This window comes from Mchenga conophoros, linkage group LG23, assembly GCF_057382185.1.
Source record: "Mchenga conophoros isolate Kocher_MC1m ecotype Shallow Benthic linkage group LG23, M_conophoros_male_GT1.1, whole genome shotgun sequence".
NCBI lineage: Eukaryota > Metazoa > Chordata > Actinopteri > Cichliformes > Cichlidae > Mchenga > Mchenga conophoros.
The window spans coordinates 15,570,932-15,586,425 of NC_140547.1; the positions used below are offsets into that span (position 1 = coordinate 15,570,932).

General features: G+C 41.1%; 1 protein-coding gene across 1 annotated transcript; it reads right to left on the bottom strand.

Annotated features, from left to right (window-relative positions):
- Positions 1–10,351: 10,351 nt before the first annotated feature.
- Positions 10,352–14,270, bottom strand: med8 (mediator complex subunit 8). The gene is made up of 7 exons (XM_085265683.1): positions 14,192–14,270; positions 13,853–13,974; positions 13,446–13,590; positions 13,224–13,364; positions 13,041–13,128; positions 12,703–12,942; positions 10,352–10,901 (listed from the first exon to the last, which is right to left on the bottom strand). Exons 1-7 carry the CDS (start codon positions 14,195–14,197, stop codon positions 10,831–10,833), a joined length of 813 nt encoding a protein of 270 aa, XP_085121809.1. The 5' UTR covers positions 14,198–14,270; the 3' UTR covers positions 10,352–10,830.
- Between the last annotated feature and the right edge of the window lie 1,224 nt (positions 14,271–15,494).

The following is a 15,494-nucleotide window of genomic DNA, read 5'->3' on the forward strand; positions in this document are numbered from 1 at the left end:
CCGTTCAGAGCACCGCACTACTCGCTGGAGAGCTTTGCAGTTGTAGGCGGTGCTGTTGCCATACCAGGTGGTGATGCATCCAGTGAGGATGCTCTCAATGGCACAGTGATAGAAGGTCCTGAGGATGCGGGGGCTCATGCCGAATCTTTTCAGTCTCCTGAGAAAGAAGAGGCGCTGCTGCGCCTTCTTCACTGTTTTGTTTGTGTGTACTGACCACGTAAGATCCTCAGCCAGATGTACACCAAGGAACCGGAAGCTGCTCACTCTCTCCACAGCAGCGCCGTTGATGGTGATGGGGGTGTGTACTTCTCTGCACCTCCGGAAGTCCACTATCAACTCCTTTGTCTTTGCGACGTTGAGGGTGAGATGGTTGTCTTGACACCAGTGGGTCAGGGCGCTGACCTCTTCCCTGTAAGCCGTCTCATCACCATTGGTGATAAGACCCACCACTGTAGTGTCGTCCGCAAACTTCACAATGATGTTGGAGTTGTTAGTGGCTGTGCAGTCGTAGGTGTAGAGTGAGTATAGGAGAGGGCTCAGTACACACCCCTGTGGAGCACCAGTGTTCAGTGTGATGGGGGATGAGGTGATGCTGCCCAGTCTGACCACTTGGCGTCTGTCAGACAGGAAGCTAAGGATCCAGCTGCAGAGGGAGCTACTCAGTCCTAGATCCTGCAGTTTCCTGTCCAGCTTCGAGGGAACGATGGTATTGAATGCTGAGCTGTAATCTACAAACAGCATCCTCACATACGTGTCTCTCTTCTCCAGGTGTGACAGGGCAGTGTGTAGTGTCAGGGCTATGGCATCATCAGTGGACCTGTTGTGGCGGTATGCAAACTGTAGAGGGTCCAGTGAGTCGGGTAGTGCAGAGCAGATGAAGTCCCTGACCAGCTTCTCGAAGCATTTGCTTACGATGGGGGTCAGGGCTACAGGTCGCCAGTCGTTCAATGAGGAGATGGTGGAGGATTTGGGTACAGGGACGATGGTGGCCATTTTGAAGCAGGCTGGGACTACAGACAGAGAGAGGGAAAGGTTGAAGATGTGTGTGAACACTCCAGCCAGCTGAGCCGCGCATGACTTGAGGACGCGGCCGGGAATCCCGTCCGGACCAGTAGCTTTGCGTGCGTTCACCTTCCTGAAGCACTTCCGCACATCCTCCTCAGACACAGTGTGCGCACTGACGTCTTCCGCGGTGCGCACACTGTCCGGTCTCATGGTGTTCGCTGTGTCGAATCTAGCGTAGAATACGTTTAGATCCTCACACAGGGAGGCCGTGGTCTGCGGTGTGCTGGTTTTCCCTCTAAAGTCTGTGATCGTGTTTAGTCCCTGCCACATACTCCGAGGGTTGTCAAACTGTTGCTCCACCCTGTCCCTGTACTCACGTTTGGCTGCTTTGATCGTCTTCCGGAGTTGGTAATGTGCGTGTTTGTAGTCCGATGTGTTTGCGGAGGCAAAGGCGGTGCTCTGTGCCGCGCGAACATCTCCGTTAATCCAGGGTTTTTGATTTGGGAAGGATTTAACTGTTCTGGATGGGACAACATCTTCCACGCATTTCCTGATAAATCCGCAGACTGAGTCTGTGTACTCGTCAATGTCCCTAGCAGCCACGTGAAACATTTCCCAGTCCGCGTGATCAAAACAGTCCCGCAGCGCAGACTCTGATTGGTCCGTCCAACAGTGCACTGCCCTCCGGGTTGGAGCTTCCTGTTTCAGCTTCTGCCTGTAGGCGGGCAGGAGCAGGATGGAGCGGTGATCTGATTGGCCGAATGGGGCGCGGGGGAGGGCTTTGTACGCATCCCGGAAAGAGGTGTAGCAGTGGTCGAGTAGCCGGTCTCCACGAGTGTTAAAATGGATGTGTTGGTGGAGTTTGGGTGAGACTTTCTTCAGGTTTCGCTTATTAAAGTCTCCGGCTGTGATAAACGCTGCCTCTGGGTGTGCGGTTTCCTCGCTGCTGATCGCGCTGTACAGTTCCCTGAGCGCTCGGTCAGTGTCGGCTTGTGGGGGAATGTAAACAGCCGTAATAATCACTGCTGTAAATTCCCTCGGTAGCCAGAATGGCCGGCACTTAATCATCAGGTACTCCAGGTCCGGTGAGCAGAAGGATTTGACCGGGTGCACGTTCGCATAATCACACCAGCTGTTGTTGATCATGAAACACACACCACCGCCTCTGCTTTTCCCAGTAAGATCCTGTGACCTGTCCGCGCGATGCACGGAGAACCCCGGTAGTTGTATTGCGGAGTCTGGTACCTTGTCCGATAGCCAGGTTTCTGTGAGGCAGATCACGCAGCAGTCCCGCATCTCTCGCTGGAATGAGATCCGTGCCCGAAGCTCGCACAGCTTGTTCTCCAGAGACTGCACATTAGCCAGTAATAAACTGGGTAACGGTGGTCTGTTAGTGCGCCGTCTCAGTCGAACCAGAACGCCAGATCTTCTCCCTCTGCGTCGGCGTTTGCGGCCTCCAGGGCCAGAGAACAAAGGCGTCTCAGGTGAGATGAATGGGGGGTCTGCAAACGGAGCGTCCGTGTTGCAAAACTTGAACTCCGGAAAGTTATAAGAAAGACCGTCTTTTATGTCCAGTAAGGTTTGTCGGTCGTACACAAGGAGACATGTGCTACTCGCGAAAAAATGAAGGAAAAGTAAAATTAAACACAGAAAAAAGCTGTTGCTTGGGGGAGCTCGCGACGAGGCTGCCATACTCGGCGCCATCTTGAATCAAAATTTGTCCTCGGGAATCATTTCAGGGACGTCACATGTGGAGATTTTTACAGAATCAATGGGTGACACGAAAGAGTCGTCTTCATCAAACGACCCCGACAAATCCACAATCTCACCCATTTTACGAGCCTGAGCACGAGTAATTGCGCACACAGGAAACACCTCTGAAGCAGTGGAGCCTGAGTCATGCGCCTTAACATTCGTTGCCAACCAAGAAGAAGAAGAAGAAGAAGAAGCCGTGACCCAGGAGGGAGGGGGTGAGTGAGTGAGTGAGTGATTCGTCTATGCTACGATTCAGCACAGCAAGGGAGGGGGTTAGTTTTTTTGTTGTTTTTTTCTTTGCGCCATTTTTTTATTTTATTAGTAAAATTAACATACAAACAAAATGCACCATATATTACACATTCAGAGAATAGACATTCCTTACATATTAGCAACTTTCATATATATAAAAAAGGAAATATAAAGATGGGGTCGGGAGGGGGTTAGTGAGTCCTGAGTGATTTGCTTACGCTATGATTCAGCACAGCAAAGGAGGGGGTGAATAACTCAAATGTGCTGTTAGAATGTTAGCTGAGCGATGCTACTGTGAACCGAGGAGCTATCCGGTTGTTCAGTCTAACGTCACTAGCCGTGTCTGGACCTAAACTCTGCTGCAGGTCCATATATCAAACGATCACTATGGCATTACTGAGAGTTGAAAAACTGTCTAGAGTCTTTCATCTTTAATAAAATGATCAGCGTTCTGCTCTACCAGGTGTAACAATTGAGTTTAACATCCAGGCATCCATGAAAACGGAATTTATGACATTTAACGGAGTTAGAAGTTAGCAGGGAGTTAGCTCGCTAGCTTCTATCTAAATACAATATAGCATGTCCTGACTGCGGGGTTTTGGAAACAAATTAAAACATACAGCTCTGTTATCACTTCCAACATAAATGAAGACAGAAAACTAAACAGCAGTGACGTTTGTAGGGTTACTGAAGTTGGGCTAGCTGGTATATAATGATGTGCTACGTGACCGCTAGCGACACAGCTATGTTAGCATAATATAAACAAGCTAACTTTTTTTCCACTCGATAAAAGTTAACGTGAGTGTTCTCGGTGGTCAGGAACAAATGTAATCGCATGGCAGGATGCTGTAAAAGGACCAAACTTCAGCCAGGAGAACAACTGAGATAATCCATCCACAATACGAGGTTAGTCATTCATATACTGCTGCATGGGCTGGGCTGTAGTTACATCCTAAGGTTTTGAAAACTGAGCTTAAATAAATGATTAGCGGTAATAAAAGCTGAGGGAGGTCAACAGTGATCACTGACTGTTTTAGGAGCTTTTTGAGATTAAATAGAAGAAAATACATAACATTTCTAAATAAAAAATATGTTTTTATTTGTTTTGGGTTTTTTATTGGCTGTTATGGCACTAAAGTTCTTATTTAGTTTACTCTTTCTGTGTACAGCACTTTGTGACTGTTTGTCTGTGAAGCCCTTCATAAATAAACTTTACTTACTAGAGTCAAATCAGAGATAAAGCAGTGTTAGCTCTACCTTGTCTGCTGCCGTATGAGTGTGTAGCATTGCCATCAGATCTGTCACTTGTGATCTCTGGTAACTGTCAAATCACTCAGCTTGAGGATTCATAGCAGGACTCTGTAACCCATGGGTGATGTCACAGTCTGGATGGACTGTACATGTTGATCACTACTGTACAGACTCTGATGATTTATGATGCAAATGGTGTAAAATGTCTGTATCCGTTTCCCAAAATTCCTGCTGTATTTTTGTGCACTGAGAGGAAGTAATGATTGATTGTCTGAATAATGATTAATTAATTGAAAGGCATTTTCTGCTGCTTATCCGGTCGTTAAGTCTGACGTCACTAGTCGTGTCTGGGCCTAAACTCCGCTGCAGGTCCATATATCAAACGATCACTATGGCATTACTGAGAGTTGAAAAACTGTCTAAAGTCTTTCATCTTTAATAAAATGATCAGCGTTCTGCTGTACCAGTTGTAACAATTGAGTTTAACATCCAGGCATCCATGAAAACGGAATTTATGACATTTAACGGAGTTAGAAGTTAGCAGGGAGTTAGCTCGCTAGCTTCTATCTAAATACAATATAGCATGTCCTGACTGCGGGGTTTTGGAAACAAATTAAAACGTACAGCTCTGTTATCACTCCCAACATAAATGAAGACAGGAAACTAAACAGCAGTGACGTTTGTAGGGTTACTGAAGTTGGGCTAGCTGGTATATAATGATGTGCTACGTGACCGCTAGCGACACAGCTATGTTAGCATAATATAAACAAGCTAACTTTTTCCCACTCGATAAAAGTTAACGTGAGTGTTCTCGGTGGTCAGGAACAAATGTAATCACATGGCAGGATGCTGTAAAAGGACCAAACTTCAGCCAGGAGAACAACTGAGATAACGAGGTTAGTCATTCATATACTGCTGCATGGGCTGGGCTGTAGTTACATCCTAAGGTTTTAAAAACTGAGCTTAAATAAATGATTAGCGGTAATAAAAGCCGAGGGAGGTCAACAGTGATCACTGACTGTTTTAGGAGCTTTTTGAGATTAAATAGAAGAAAATACAAAACATTAAACATGTTAACAACACAAACGCTATATTAAACGCAGACTACTTTAGACCCGGAAGTAGGATTCGTCACGTCATCACTTAACGACCGGATAGGCAGCTTGGTCACAGTGGCAGCAGGGTAAAATTTTAAATAGCCAGCACCTATATAGTCCTTTTAAACTTTGCAGTGTTATAAAGTATTTGAAGTGTGTTTCTCATCCACACACACACACACATAACCACGCAAGGTGTTTTGATGCCCTGCAGGGTAACTTGGGGTTTGGTGGCCTGAGACTCTCAGCAAGTGGAGAGACTGGGGATCAAACCAGCTCTACCAGCTGAGCCAAGGATGTATCCCATGGTCCCTTTCCAGTTTGACCACAAACTCTGCAGTTTCATTTTCATTCATCTCTGAACAGTAATAAGATGCAATACAATAAAATGGTGTATAGGATTAATGTGCAACTACAGCTTTCCATGTTGTTTAATCATAACTAGGGAGACTTCTCATTTATGCTGTTTCTTAAAAATAGAAAATAACAGAAATTTAAGATCTCGAGGAAGAAATTTAAATGTAAAAATACATTTTTGATTGAAAGAAAAAATTAATGAATTAATTAAAGCACCTTGGTGTCTATTAGATTAAGAGTCTAATCCAGCTCTCTGCTCTATACACTCGGACAGGGAACAAGCACAGGATTGTGTCTCTCTATAGGCTAAGACAAACATTCATTATAATCACATCTGCCTTCTTTGACCTCATCTTAGTACATCTAAGCCAATGGAATTTCATATCAATCTTCTTCAACCTCAATGACCACAAAGCATGTGGCACATGCAGGAGGGCTCAGGTCTCACATTATATCGATGACAATATAAGGCTCATCAAGAGGCAGGATTATTCACAATGCATAATGTGCACCCGATACAGCATCTGCCAACACGATGCACACACACACTCACAAGGCTGCACACATGCGCCTGAGGGAATGGTTTCTGAAGTAGACGATGTAAGGTCTGAGGTGGAGAAGCTTTGTCTCAAGGAAACCTTCTGCATTAATAAAATGAAACAAGTCGTCTTCTCTCCTGATAGACCGTATATGAATCACAAAATAACTCCACAAGGCTGCGCAGGAATAGGGTCAAGTAATTAGTGACTGTGGGTGTGTTCCAGTCAGCGTTGCAGATTTCAGATTTGGAAACAGTTCAGTTTGGCAAAGCCTCAGTACTCGTTTTGCCTATGCCACCCACAGATCCTTAATGAATTCCTCTGATCCCAACTTTCATAAAGAAGACATTTGGAAAAGATTTCACAGATCCGCGTGCGTCATCGGAGCCTTTCAAGTGACTTCAACCGTGGAACATTTGAATTAGACTCTGCAGAATATTTGAGCCTTTTTTGGGGTGTGGGAGTTTAAGGCTGTAAACTCTTTCTTTATATTTGCCTTAAGCTTCCATAATGAGCAAGTTATGGACCTTATCATGTTCTTCAATTACAGGAAAAATAAAGAAAACCTTTAAAACCGTGCCAGGAGATGCTCTTATTAAATAAATGAGAAAGTTATCTCTCCAAAACATAAATCAGAAATGAAACAAAAAAATATTTAATGAAGAACATCCGTATCCAGGGCTGCTGGAATAATTAGCTCAGTCATATGCAAGGATTATTCACGTCCACTCTCTTGCTCGCTTGTTTCTGTGAGCTCAGTTATTTGGGGTTTGTGTCTCTGTGTTTTTATCTTCTTAAATGTTTTTCCTGCATTTCTGGACATGAAGTCATTTGACACATTTGGTCACTGCAGTGTGTCGCTTCAGAGGGAAATCCTGTCTTTTCAAAAGATAGCAATGCTGATTATGTTGTCAGGACGGATTTGTGTCTGGTTAAAAACCGTCTAGTTACCCCTGCTCTGTGTACCCTGCTATATAGTGTATACTGTAATTTAGGAGGCAGCTGTCATATTGAGTTTCCCCATTATCCACTATGTACAGTGAGGCTCAGAGGCAGTCGGCACTGGATGTGATATAAAACCTCTCTGAGGCTCTCCTCGCACACAGTCTTGATTTTATGAATTTCAATTAATTGTCAAAACAGTAATTTCAGGGATCATTTTACAGAATGGGCCAAATCCCAAACCTCAATGTGCACCAAAAGTAAAACGCTGATGACCCCTGTTATGGTCTCTGTGACCTGATGTGTCATACAAAGGCAGAATCATTAAAGGAAACAATGGAGATGAGAAAAAAAGCTTATGAAACATCATGTGAAGGCTCATATACAAAATGTGCAACAGATACTGGCACAAATGGGCCTCGAATAATGAGAGGATCTGGTGGAATTTTTTCATGGAGTAGGGGGCATGTTACTTGTTTCATTACAAAGTACTGCTCATCTATAGTTGTATATTTCTATCCTGACAAGAGTGTACTTTTCCACGGTGACATGCCCCCTGTTTCATAAAGAGTGCACTGAAATCTATGGAAGCCCGTTTCCGCCACAAAAAAAAAGTATCCATAACTCGAAATTTTGAGTTATTTTCTAGAAATTTCAACTTATTAACTCAAAATTTCGAGAAAAGTAGCTCGAAATGTTGACTTACTTTTCTCAAAATTTTGAGTTAATATCTCGATGTTAACTGCTATCAGCAATCTACGTGAATGATGTCATTTCCTTGTTACCCAGAAGCTGAAGCTCTAAGCTACAAATGTTATAGCTAAGCTACCAGTATTACAACCAGTCATGAATGCACAAATTGCTGATTTGTGTGGCTTGTGTTATTAGCTGAATCACATGGCGTTACTCTCAGCAAATGTACTCTCGAAAAGCGCCAATTTGTTGCGATGGGGATTTTTAGTGCGCATTCCAGATAGATTACTGATTGGCAGAGCTAGCTTGAAATTTCAAGTTGATAAGTCGAAATTTGAAGTTAATAAGTCGAAATTTCGAGAAAATAAGTCGAAATTTTGAGTTATGGATACTTTTTTTTGTGGCAGAAACGGGCTTCCATGGAAATCTGTATTCAATATGCCGCTTAAATATATTTTAACTAATAAGGCAGCTAAATGAAATATTTAATTAGACGTGATTTAAGAGTTGCTCTCCTCCTGCAAAGTTGCACAGTTTAAAGTCAGTCTGTAGCTTTAAGCAAAACTAGTGTATCTGATGAATGTCGTATTACCTTGGCTGCTAATTATTAAGCTACTGTTTTATTTGTTTATTTATTTATGATCATTTAAATTACTAAAAGGCTGGAGTGTCAAAACTATTTCTTTTAGATGATGCAGGGAAAAGTTTGAAGGTTTACAACATCGGTTTGTGTTGTCCACAGTTTTTCCTACACTTTTTATGCTGTTTTGCCATAAAGTTAATGACTTTACATTGCGTGTCTAATCCAAAATCATTTTTGTAGTAAGGCACAAAATCAGATTCTGGTGCCAATATAACTTTTACCAAATTCATAAAACTGCTTCACTTTGGTTTTGTACCGCAGCGTAAATGGATTTTGTTCAGATTCATATTTTATGACGGGGAGTAAATGAACGCTCTAATTGCACAACAGAGAGACGATTAGCTGTTGTAATAAGGTTCAGATGCGGTGGCGACGGTGGTTTCGGGGCACTGATAGTGTGTCAGAACTATATGTGCACTCACCAGGGAGTGCAATTTACATCGCTGCAACTGTTTAAATGATTGGACAATCAGGAAAGCCGATGTTTTCTTTACAATATGCCATTATTATATGAGAAGAAGAAACTTTCTTATAATGTTCAACAGAAAATTATAAGAATGGAAGCATGGTCAACTTGGTCATGGCCATCTTTTAACATGAACTACCACTAAAGAGGAAAAGTAAACTATTTGTTTGACTCATTTTGAAATCTGAAGCAGGATGGCATGCTGACTGAAATGGGAGGGATCTTTAGCAGATTGTTTAGATTTAGTATTAGCAATGATTTAAAAAAAAATAAGCACTTAAATATATTTTTACCCTTTAAAGGTGGTTTGAAAAGAAAAAAAAAACTGACTGAAGTGCAGATAAAAGCATCAGAGACAGCAAGTAAATATCACTGCTTAAATTAAAAATAAAAGTAGATTTATATGTCAAAATATAGACTATTTTATATATGAAAAAATCATTTGTTCTTTTTCGGGAGGACTGGTTTTGGATTATCATCATATCTAATACTATTTGGAATATGCCAATTATATGTAACTGGACCATCTAAGAAAACAGGAAAAACCTAAGAGCCTCACAAGTTTGTCACTTTATTTGCAGAAATCATGAAAGAAAAAAACAAACATGTTTTGCAAAGAATCTAGGATATATTTCTGTGTATAAAGTCAAATTTAACACTAGGATGGTATGAAAACAGTCCATCCTAGTGTGTCCTCTGCAGTCTCTAAGTTTGGATGATAGTTTGGCAGATAACCTCAGCTGAACCTTTCTGTTTTGTGATGTTCGCAGGATGTTGCCCGTTAGCTCTTTGTTTAAAATTTAGACCTCATCCACGGACACAAGTGTGACCTTGTGCAGCTTTGAGCTGTCTCAGCAGAGCATCTGACCACGGCGGCTGACACAGCGAGACGTCCGCCTGTTTGGGGACAGAGGGTGTATGTAGGTCAGGCATGGGTCTGCATGCTGTGACAGCAGCACGGTCACTGTGCTGTGCAGCAGGACAGGGATTGGAGTGGACAGAGAGAGCCGGCACAGAGAGAGGCCCCCCTCACACGTCAGCACCGATACTTCCTCATTTCCCCCCTTAAACACTTTGACATTATCAGGCCACACAGAGCAACGTCCACCCTCATTATTCTCACCTTTGGTACTGCAGCCAAATGGACAAAGAGGAGCAGAAGAAAAAATAAAGGGCAGAAATGTGAAACAGACATCAGATCATAGTGCACATCTAACATGTGGGGATGGTCATTTGATGAGAACGAGAGCTTCCGCATCAAGGCACTAAGATTTATTAATTTATAGAAACCTTCAGTGTATTAATAATAATTAAACAACAGTAAACATTGGATTAATTACACAACAAGGAATTATTTTGAGCACATTGTTTTTAATTGAAAAAAGTGTCCTGATTACAGTTCCAAACTATAATTCCAGAAATGAAAGCAGACTGCCATCTAGTGGTTCAAACAAACACTGACATTTAGATGTGATATGAAAAACTACAACAGCTTCAGTGACATGTGAAAAAAAAATCCCCATGCTGTTTTTGTATTTATTATTCTCCATGAAACTAACGCACTAAAACAGGCATGGGGGAATCATTTCTCCAAGACGCCACAAAAGAAACTTGAACTTGTGGAAGGACGTAACAATAACCTTGTAATGAGATCATAATGATCAGTTCAAGTTATAAATGGGGGCCCTACGCAACAGTCCCAGTTTTTCATGAGGCCCCTTGGAAAAATGTTTTGCCCACCCCTGCATTAAACAGAAGTGACAGTTTTCTGCTGTAAATGCTGGCACCTCTGAAGGTGAGTCTCCGAATGGTAACAGGTGAGAAGGCCGCTCATCGGTTGTAAGGATGCATTGACCCAGACGCAGATTTGATGTTTGTCTTGATGCTGCTTGGCATTTTTCCTGAGAGAAAACCAAAGGGAAGAGATCAACCCTATATATGCATCTTTAAGGTTTTTTCTTTCTTCAAGTGCAGATATAAATCATTCAAAACATCCTGTGTTAACAGCTGGGTTGTCAAAAAAAATTTATTTAATTTAATACTCCAATATTAATCAACTCCAAAATGACTATCAAATTGAGATTCTCCTTTGCCATAGTATCGATACAAACAGTTCCATCTTTGAAGACAGTCTGCAGACAGTGACGCACACAGCCCCTCCCCTCACTAACAACTAAAGTTGTTAGCATTCATAACACTGAACAACACTTGAGGAGGAATTTCAGAGGTCAGTAAAACATCTGTTTCAACAGCACTGAAGTATTTAACAGTTCATTAACGCAGCAGCTAGCATGCTGTAGTTAGCCTGTAATGATTATGAATGACAGATGGCATATTGAATATAGAGTTGTGGCAAGTCGGGTTATGGACACATGGTGAATCGAGTAGGCTGCTCTGCACAGCCATGAGTGGATAATCCAAGAAAATAAAAAGTCAAATCTGGAGAAGAGTAGCTTATTCAGATGGGTTTCAGGCCTGAAGAGCAGAGCTGAGGATGCAAAGAGCTGCAGAGTGGATGGTGGATGACAGAGAGGCTGCATGCAGTTGTGAACAAGAAGAACATTTTTTTTTTAATTAATAAAAGAAATCAGATGAATCTTAAAAACCTATTTTGTTGAATCCAACTTATTTTTGAAAAAGTTTGCAAAAATTCAACATGTTTTTTGAAATGTGAGTTCTTCACTATTACTTTTCTTTACTATTGTTGCAGGATGGGGTCAAAATCGTCAGCATGGTCTCAAAAATGGTATTTAGTAGTTCCCTGAGTATATACTCAATAAATTCTAGTATTGTGACAATCTTAGCTAGCAGTCAATGTGCAAGTTTCGAGGTCCATAAACTCTTGAAAATGATCTGTAGAGTTCAAAGCAGTATCAATACATCTAAACAAACAAGCAGTTTCCATATGAAAATGAATATTATCATCTCATTACAATGTAATGTTGGGTGGGAAGTTTCCTGGCATTAATATGGGGATTACTTTGAGGTGAAAGCTCATTTCAAGTTAAATTAAACAGGTAGTGCACACCTTAACATGTTTTTAAGCTGTAAACTACATGATAACAACTATACTTAGACCACAGAAATGAATTCTATGCAGAAATGTTAGCATTTCTACCAAATTTATGACAAAATGCCATATATATATATATATATATATATATATATATATATATATATATATATCAGATATGACTGTTAATGCCCCCTAATAAGGGCTAATCGTCAGTACGCGCCACGGTCCCTTCAGCCTCTGCATTTGGGTGGAAGCATAGATTGGATTATTGCATGGGAAAAATGGGCACATTAGCTTGAGAATGTTTTTTCATTTGTGCAATATTATTGGTTTTTTTTTAAATATTGGAAAAGGCCATTTATTAAACTGCATGATAATGTAAAATTGTTTGAGTATCCTGTTATGAAGCCTAGAACTGAGCATTTTTGCTATTAGCCTGGTGTTTTAAAACTTTGTCTTTAACATATCCTGTATAATTCACCTTCCTACCTCTTAAAGTGACCATCATTTTTAAATGGAGCATCACACTTAATTCATTATAATTCAAAAACTAATGACTGTCATCGGTAAAATGTTGAAACTGAAGAAAACTGAAGAAACACGGCAAAGCACTCTATGGCTGGCTCTCACATAACTGTGATGCTGTGCTCAGGTAAAATACTAACTCAGCTTTCCAAGTCTCCTACCTGTCTGACCTTGCTGCTGTTGAGCCACAGGTCCTCCCATACCTGCTTGCTGGCCTGAACCCCCACCAATAGTGACCTGCTGTAAGGTTGGACCTCCACTCATCATGGACCCCTGTCCTTGGTGTCCAGGGGCCACGGGACCAGGAGGCCTACATTTGGAAAGTCCCTTTCCAAATGCAACGGCCGAAACTAATGCGTTAGTGTCAGCAGGGTTGAAAGACGGTTTGCTCTGTCGCATAGCTGTGTAAAAAAAATAAAATAAAATAAAATAAAATTTGAGAGTCACCATTGTATTTGTGTAATTTATTAAAGAAAACTGCAGCAGAAGTGCAACATACCAGCGCTTTCTGCATCTCTGTCCTCACGAGGGTTGCTTAGCTTCTCCAGCAGAGTAGTGCAAATCTTATTCAAAGCCTGGATCTGTTTCTGTTCATGACAATAAAACCTGAAGGTTTAAACAAAAATTGCAAAATATTCCCAAAAATGACAGAATATTTTATTTTATGCGAGTCCAAACTAACCTGGGCCACATCGGGGCCAATACGTGCTGCCTCTGTACTCAGCGTTTTCTCCTGCTCCTCCACCTCTGGGTCAGGTTTGGTCCGCAAGTAGTCCGGTACGATCTCATGGCTGAACACTGGAACGCGCTGCTCCGTGAGTTTCTGAGAGCAGGTAAACAGACAGCTCAGAGAAACTACTTCTTTTTTCAAAAGAGGAAACGTGTTATCAGCTGTGGTACTCACTGCCAAGTCCTCATCTCGGTCTGGAGACAGGACCAGGGGGATTATAACTTGGTTGCGAAAGGACGGTGTCTTCTCGTTCCTGAGCAGTTTATTGATGGTGTTCAGCTGACCAGACAGAAGGGCGAAGTTATCCAAAACAGAAGGCCTATAGGACAAAAAAAGGGCACATCTGTGAGAGCTCAAAATAATCCACAAAGCACGCGTTTCAGATCAAATCTGTATATCCACAAGACAAGATTTTCCACAGTTTCTGTCAAATTTGCTCCTGTAAATAAAAGGAACAAACCGTGTTTATATGTTGTTGTCAAAAACAGCTTGAACAACAAAGTATTAGCTCGACTTAAATCTATGTCGCGTTTCTTTTAAAACAAAACAGCCTGCTTTACAATGAAAATAATTTTACTCACCACGTCAAACGCTCGTACTCGTTTTCTAGTTTGTAAATGAAACTGTGCAGAGCATTTTTAACGTGAGCCACCCGCGAAATGAGAGACTCCACTGACGCCTCTAACTGTTTCTCTTCTCGTTGCTAAAAGACAACAAAAGCATTAAAAACCTCCCAAACACTGCAAATACACAGCTGTGCTAGCCAAACGGCTAAAGAGTGCATAACCTCAGCCACTTAAGAGTCAGTCACTTAAACAACAAGAAAATGAGTCATCAGACAAAATAAACATTTTAATGAATGTTACTGCATCTAAGAAGGCATTATACTGTCGTACAGAATATATATTCATATTTATTACCTGCATTGTTCAAGTAGAATTTAGCCAACCTCAAGCGACAGAGAAGCACTTCCGGTTCATCACTGTCAAAGTAAAAGCCTGCTGGTTAAACATGGCGGAAACGCTATAACGTTTATTTATTCAAAATGTTCTCGTAAACAAATAATCCAGTACACAACTTATGCGATATTTAAGCAAACATTTCAGTTTAGAGTTTAGAGTTCAAATGTGATATATGTAAAAACTGAATGTATATCTATATTAATCTATATTACTATAGTAATTAATTTGTACATTAACTGTATACTCTCTCTCTCTCTCTATATATATATATATATACATATACATATACATATATATGTGTGTGTGTGTGTGTGTGTGTGTGTGTGTGTGTGTGTGTGTGTGTGTGTGTGTGTGTGTGTGTGTCAGATAACGCTTTGCAGGTTCTCAATTACATTCCTACTTTATAAATGCTCCATTTATTTCTATACTTGAGATATAGCAACATACAACTGCTTTTAAACTACAACATGGTGCTGCTGCCTTATCAGTAAAGCAGTTATTGTTTAACAATATGAACCCTGTTGTCACGAGACAATCATCTAGATTACACAGATACACAGACATAAACAGTTAACCTAACATGCATGCTTCTGGGAGGAAGCGTGAGCACGCAGAAAGAAACCAGGACCTTCAGTTTGCTTCAACATGAAGCACAACACATACGAATTGCAGACCATTATGAGTGAATGATCTGCAATTTTAGAAAGCACCTGGTAGCATATAATATCAAATGCGCTGTCAAAGTTTGTGGTTGTACACCACCAAAATCCTCATTCTACCTGCTAATTAGTATTATCAACAATAATAACATCAGTTACAGAATAACTAAAATGTCAATTAATAGTACCATTTTCCAGGTACCAGGAACGGAAAAGAGAGATCATATTTCTCCCATAATATCAACTCTTTACTGACTCCGTTAAATGCGGAACTTAAAATCCTTCTCCTCACATATAGTAATAAAAGTATATTTTTATTATATTACGTCAATAATATAATAATTATTGAGTAGAGAGCCAAACGGCTAAAATAGAGAGTCTTGGCACCCTCTCTACTTTTGAATTTGGCCTTGAAAGTTTTTATAACTCATAAAGTTAGAGCTTGGTCAGGTGACCCAGCACTAGACCACGCTTGCTGAGTGACTTCCCATATTAAACTTATTTAACAAATTATTTTAAATATTTTTTCTCCACTCAGCTCTTTTCACTCATGTATTGTATGTTATTAACTTCATCCGCTGGTCTGCTGTCCTTTGATCTTT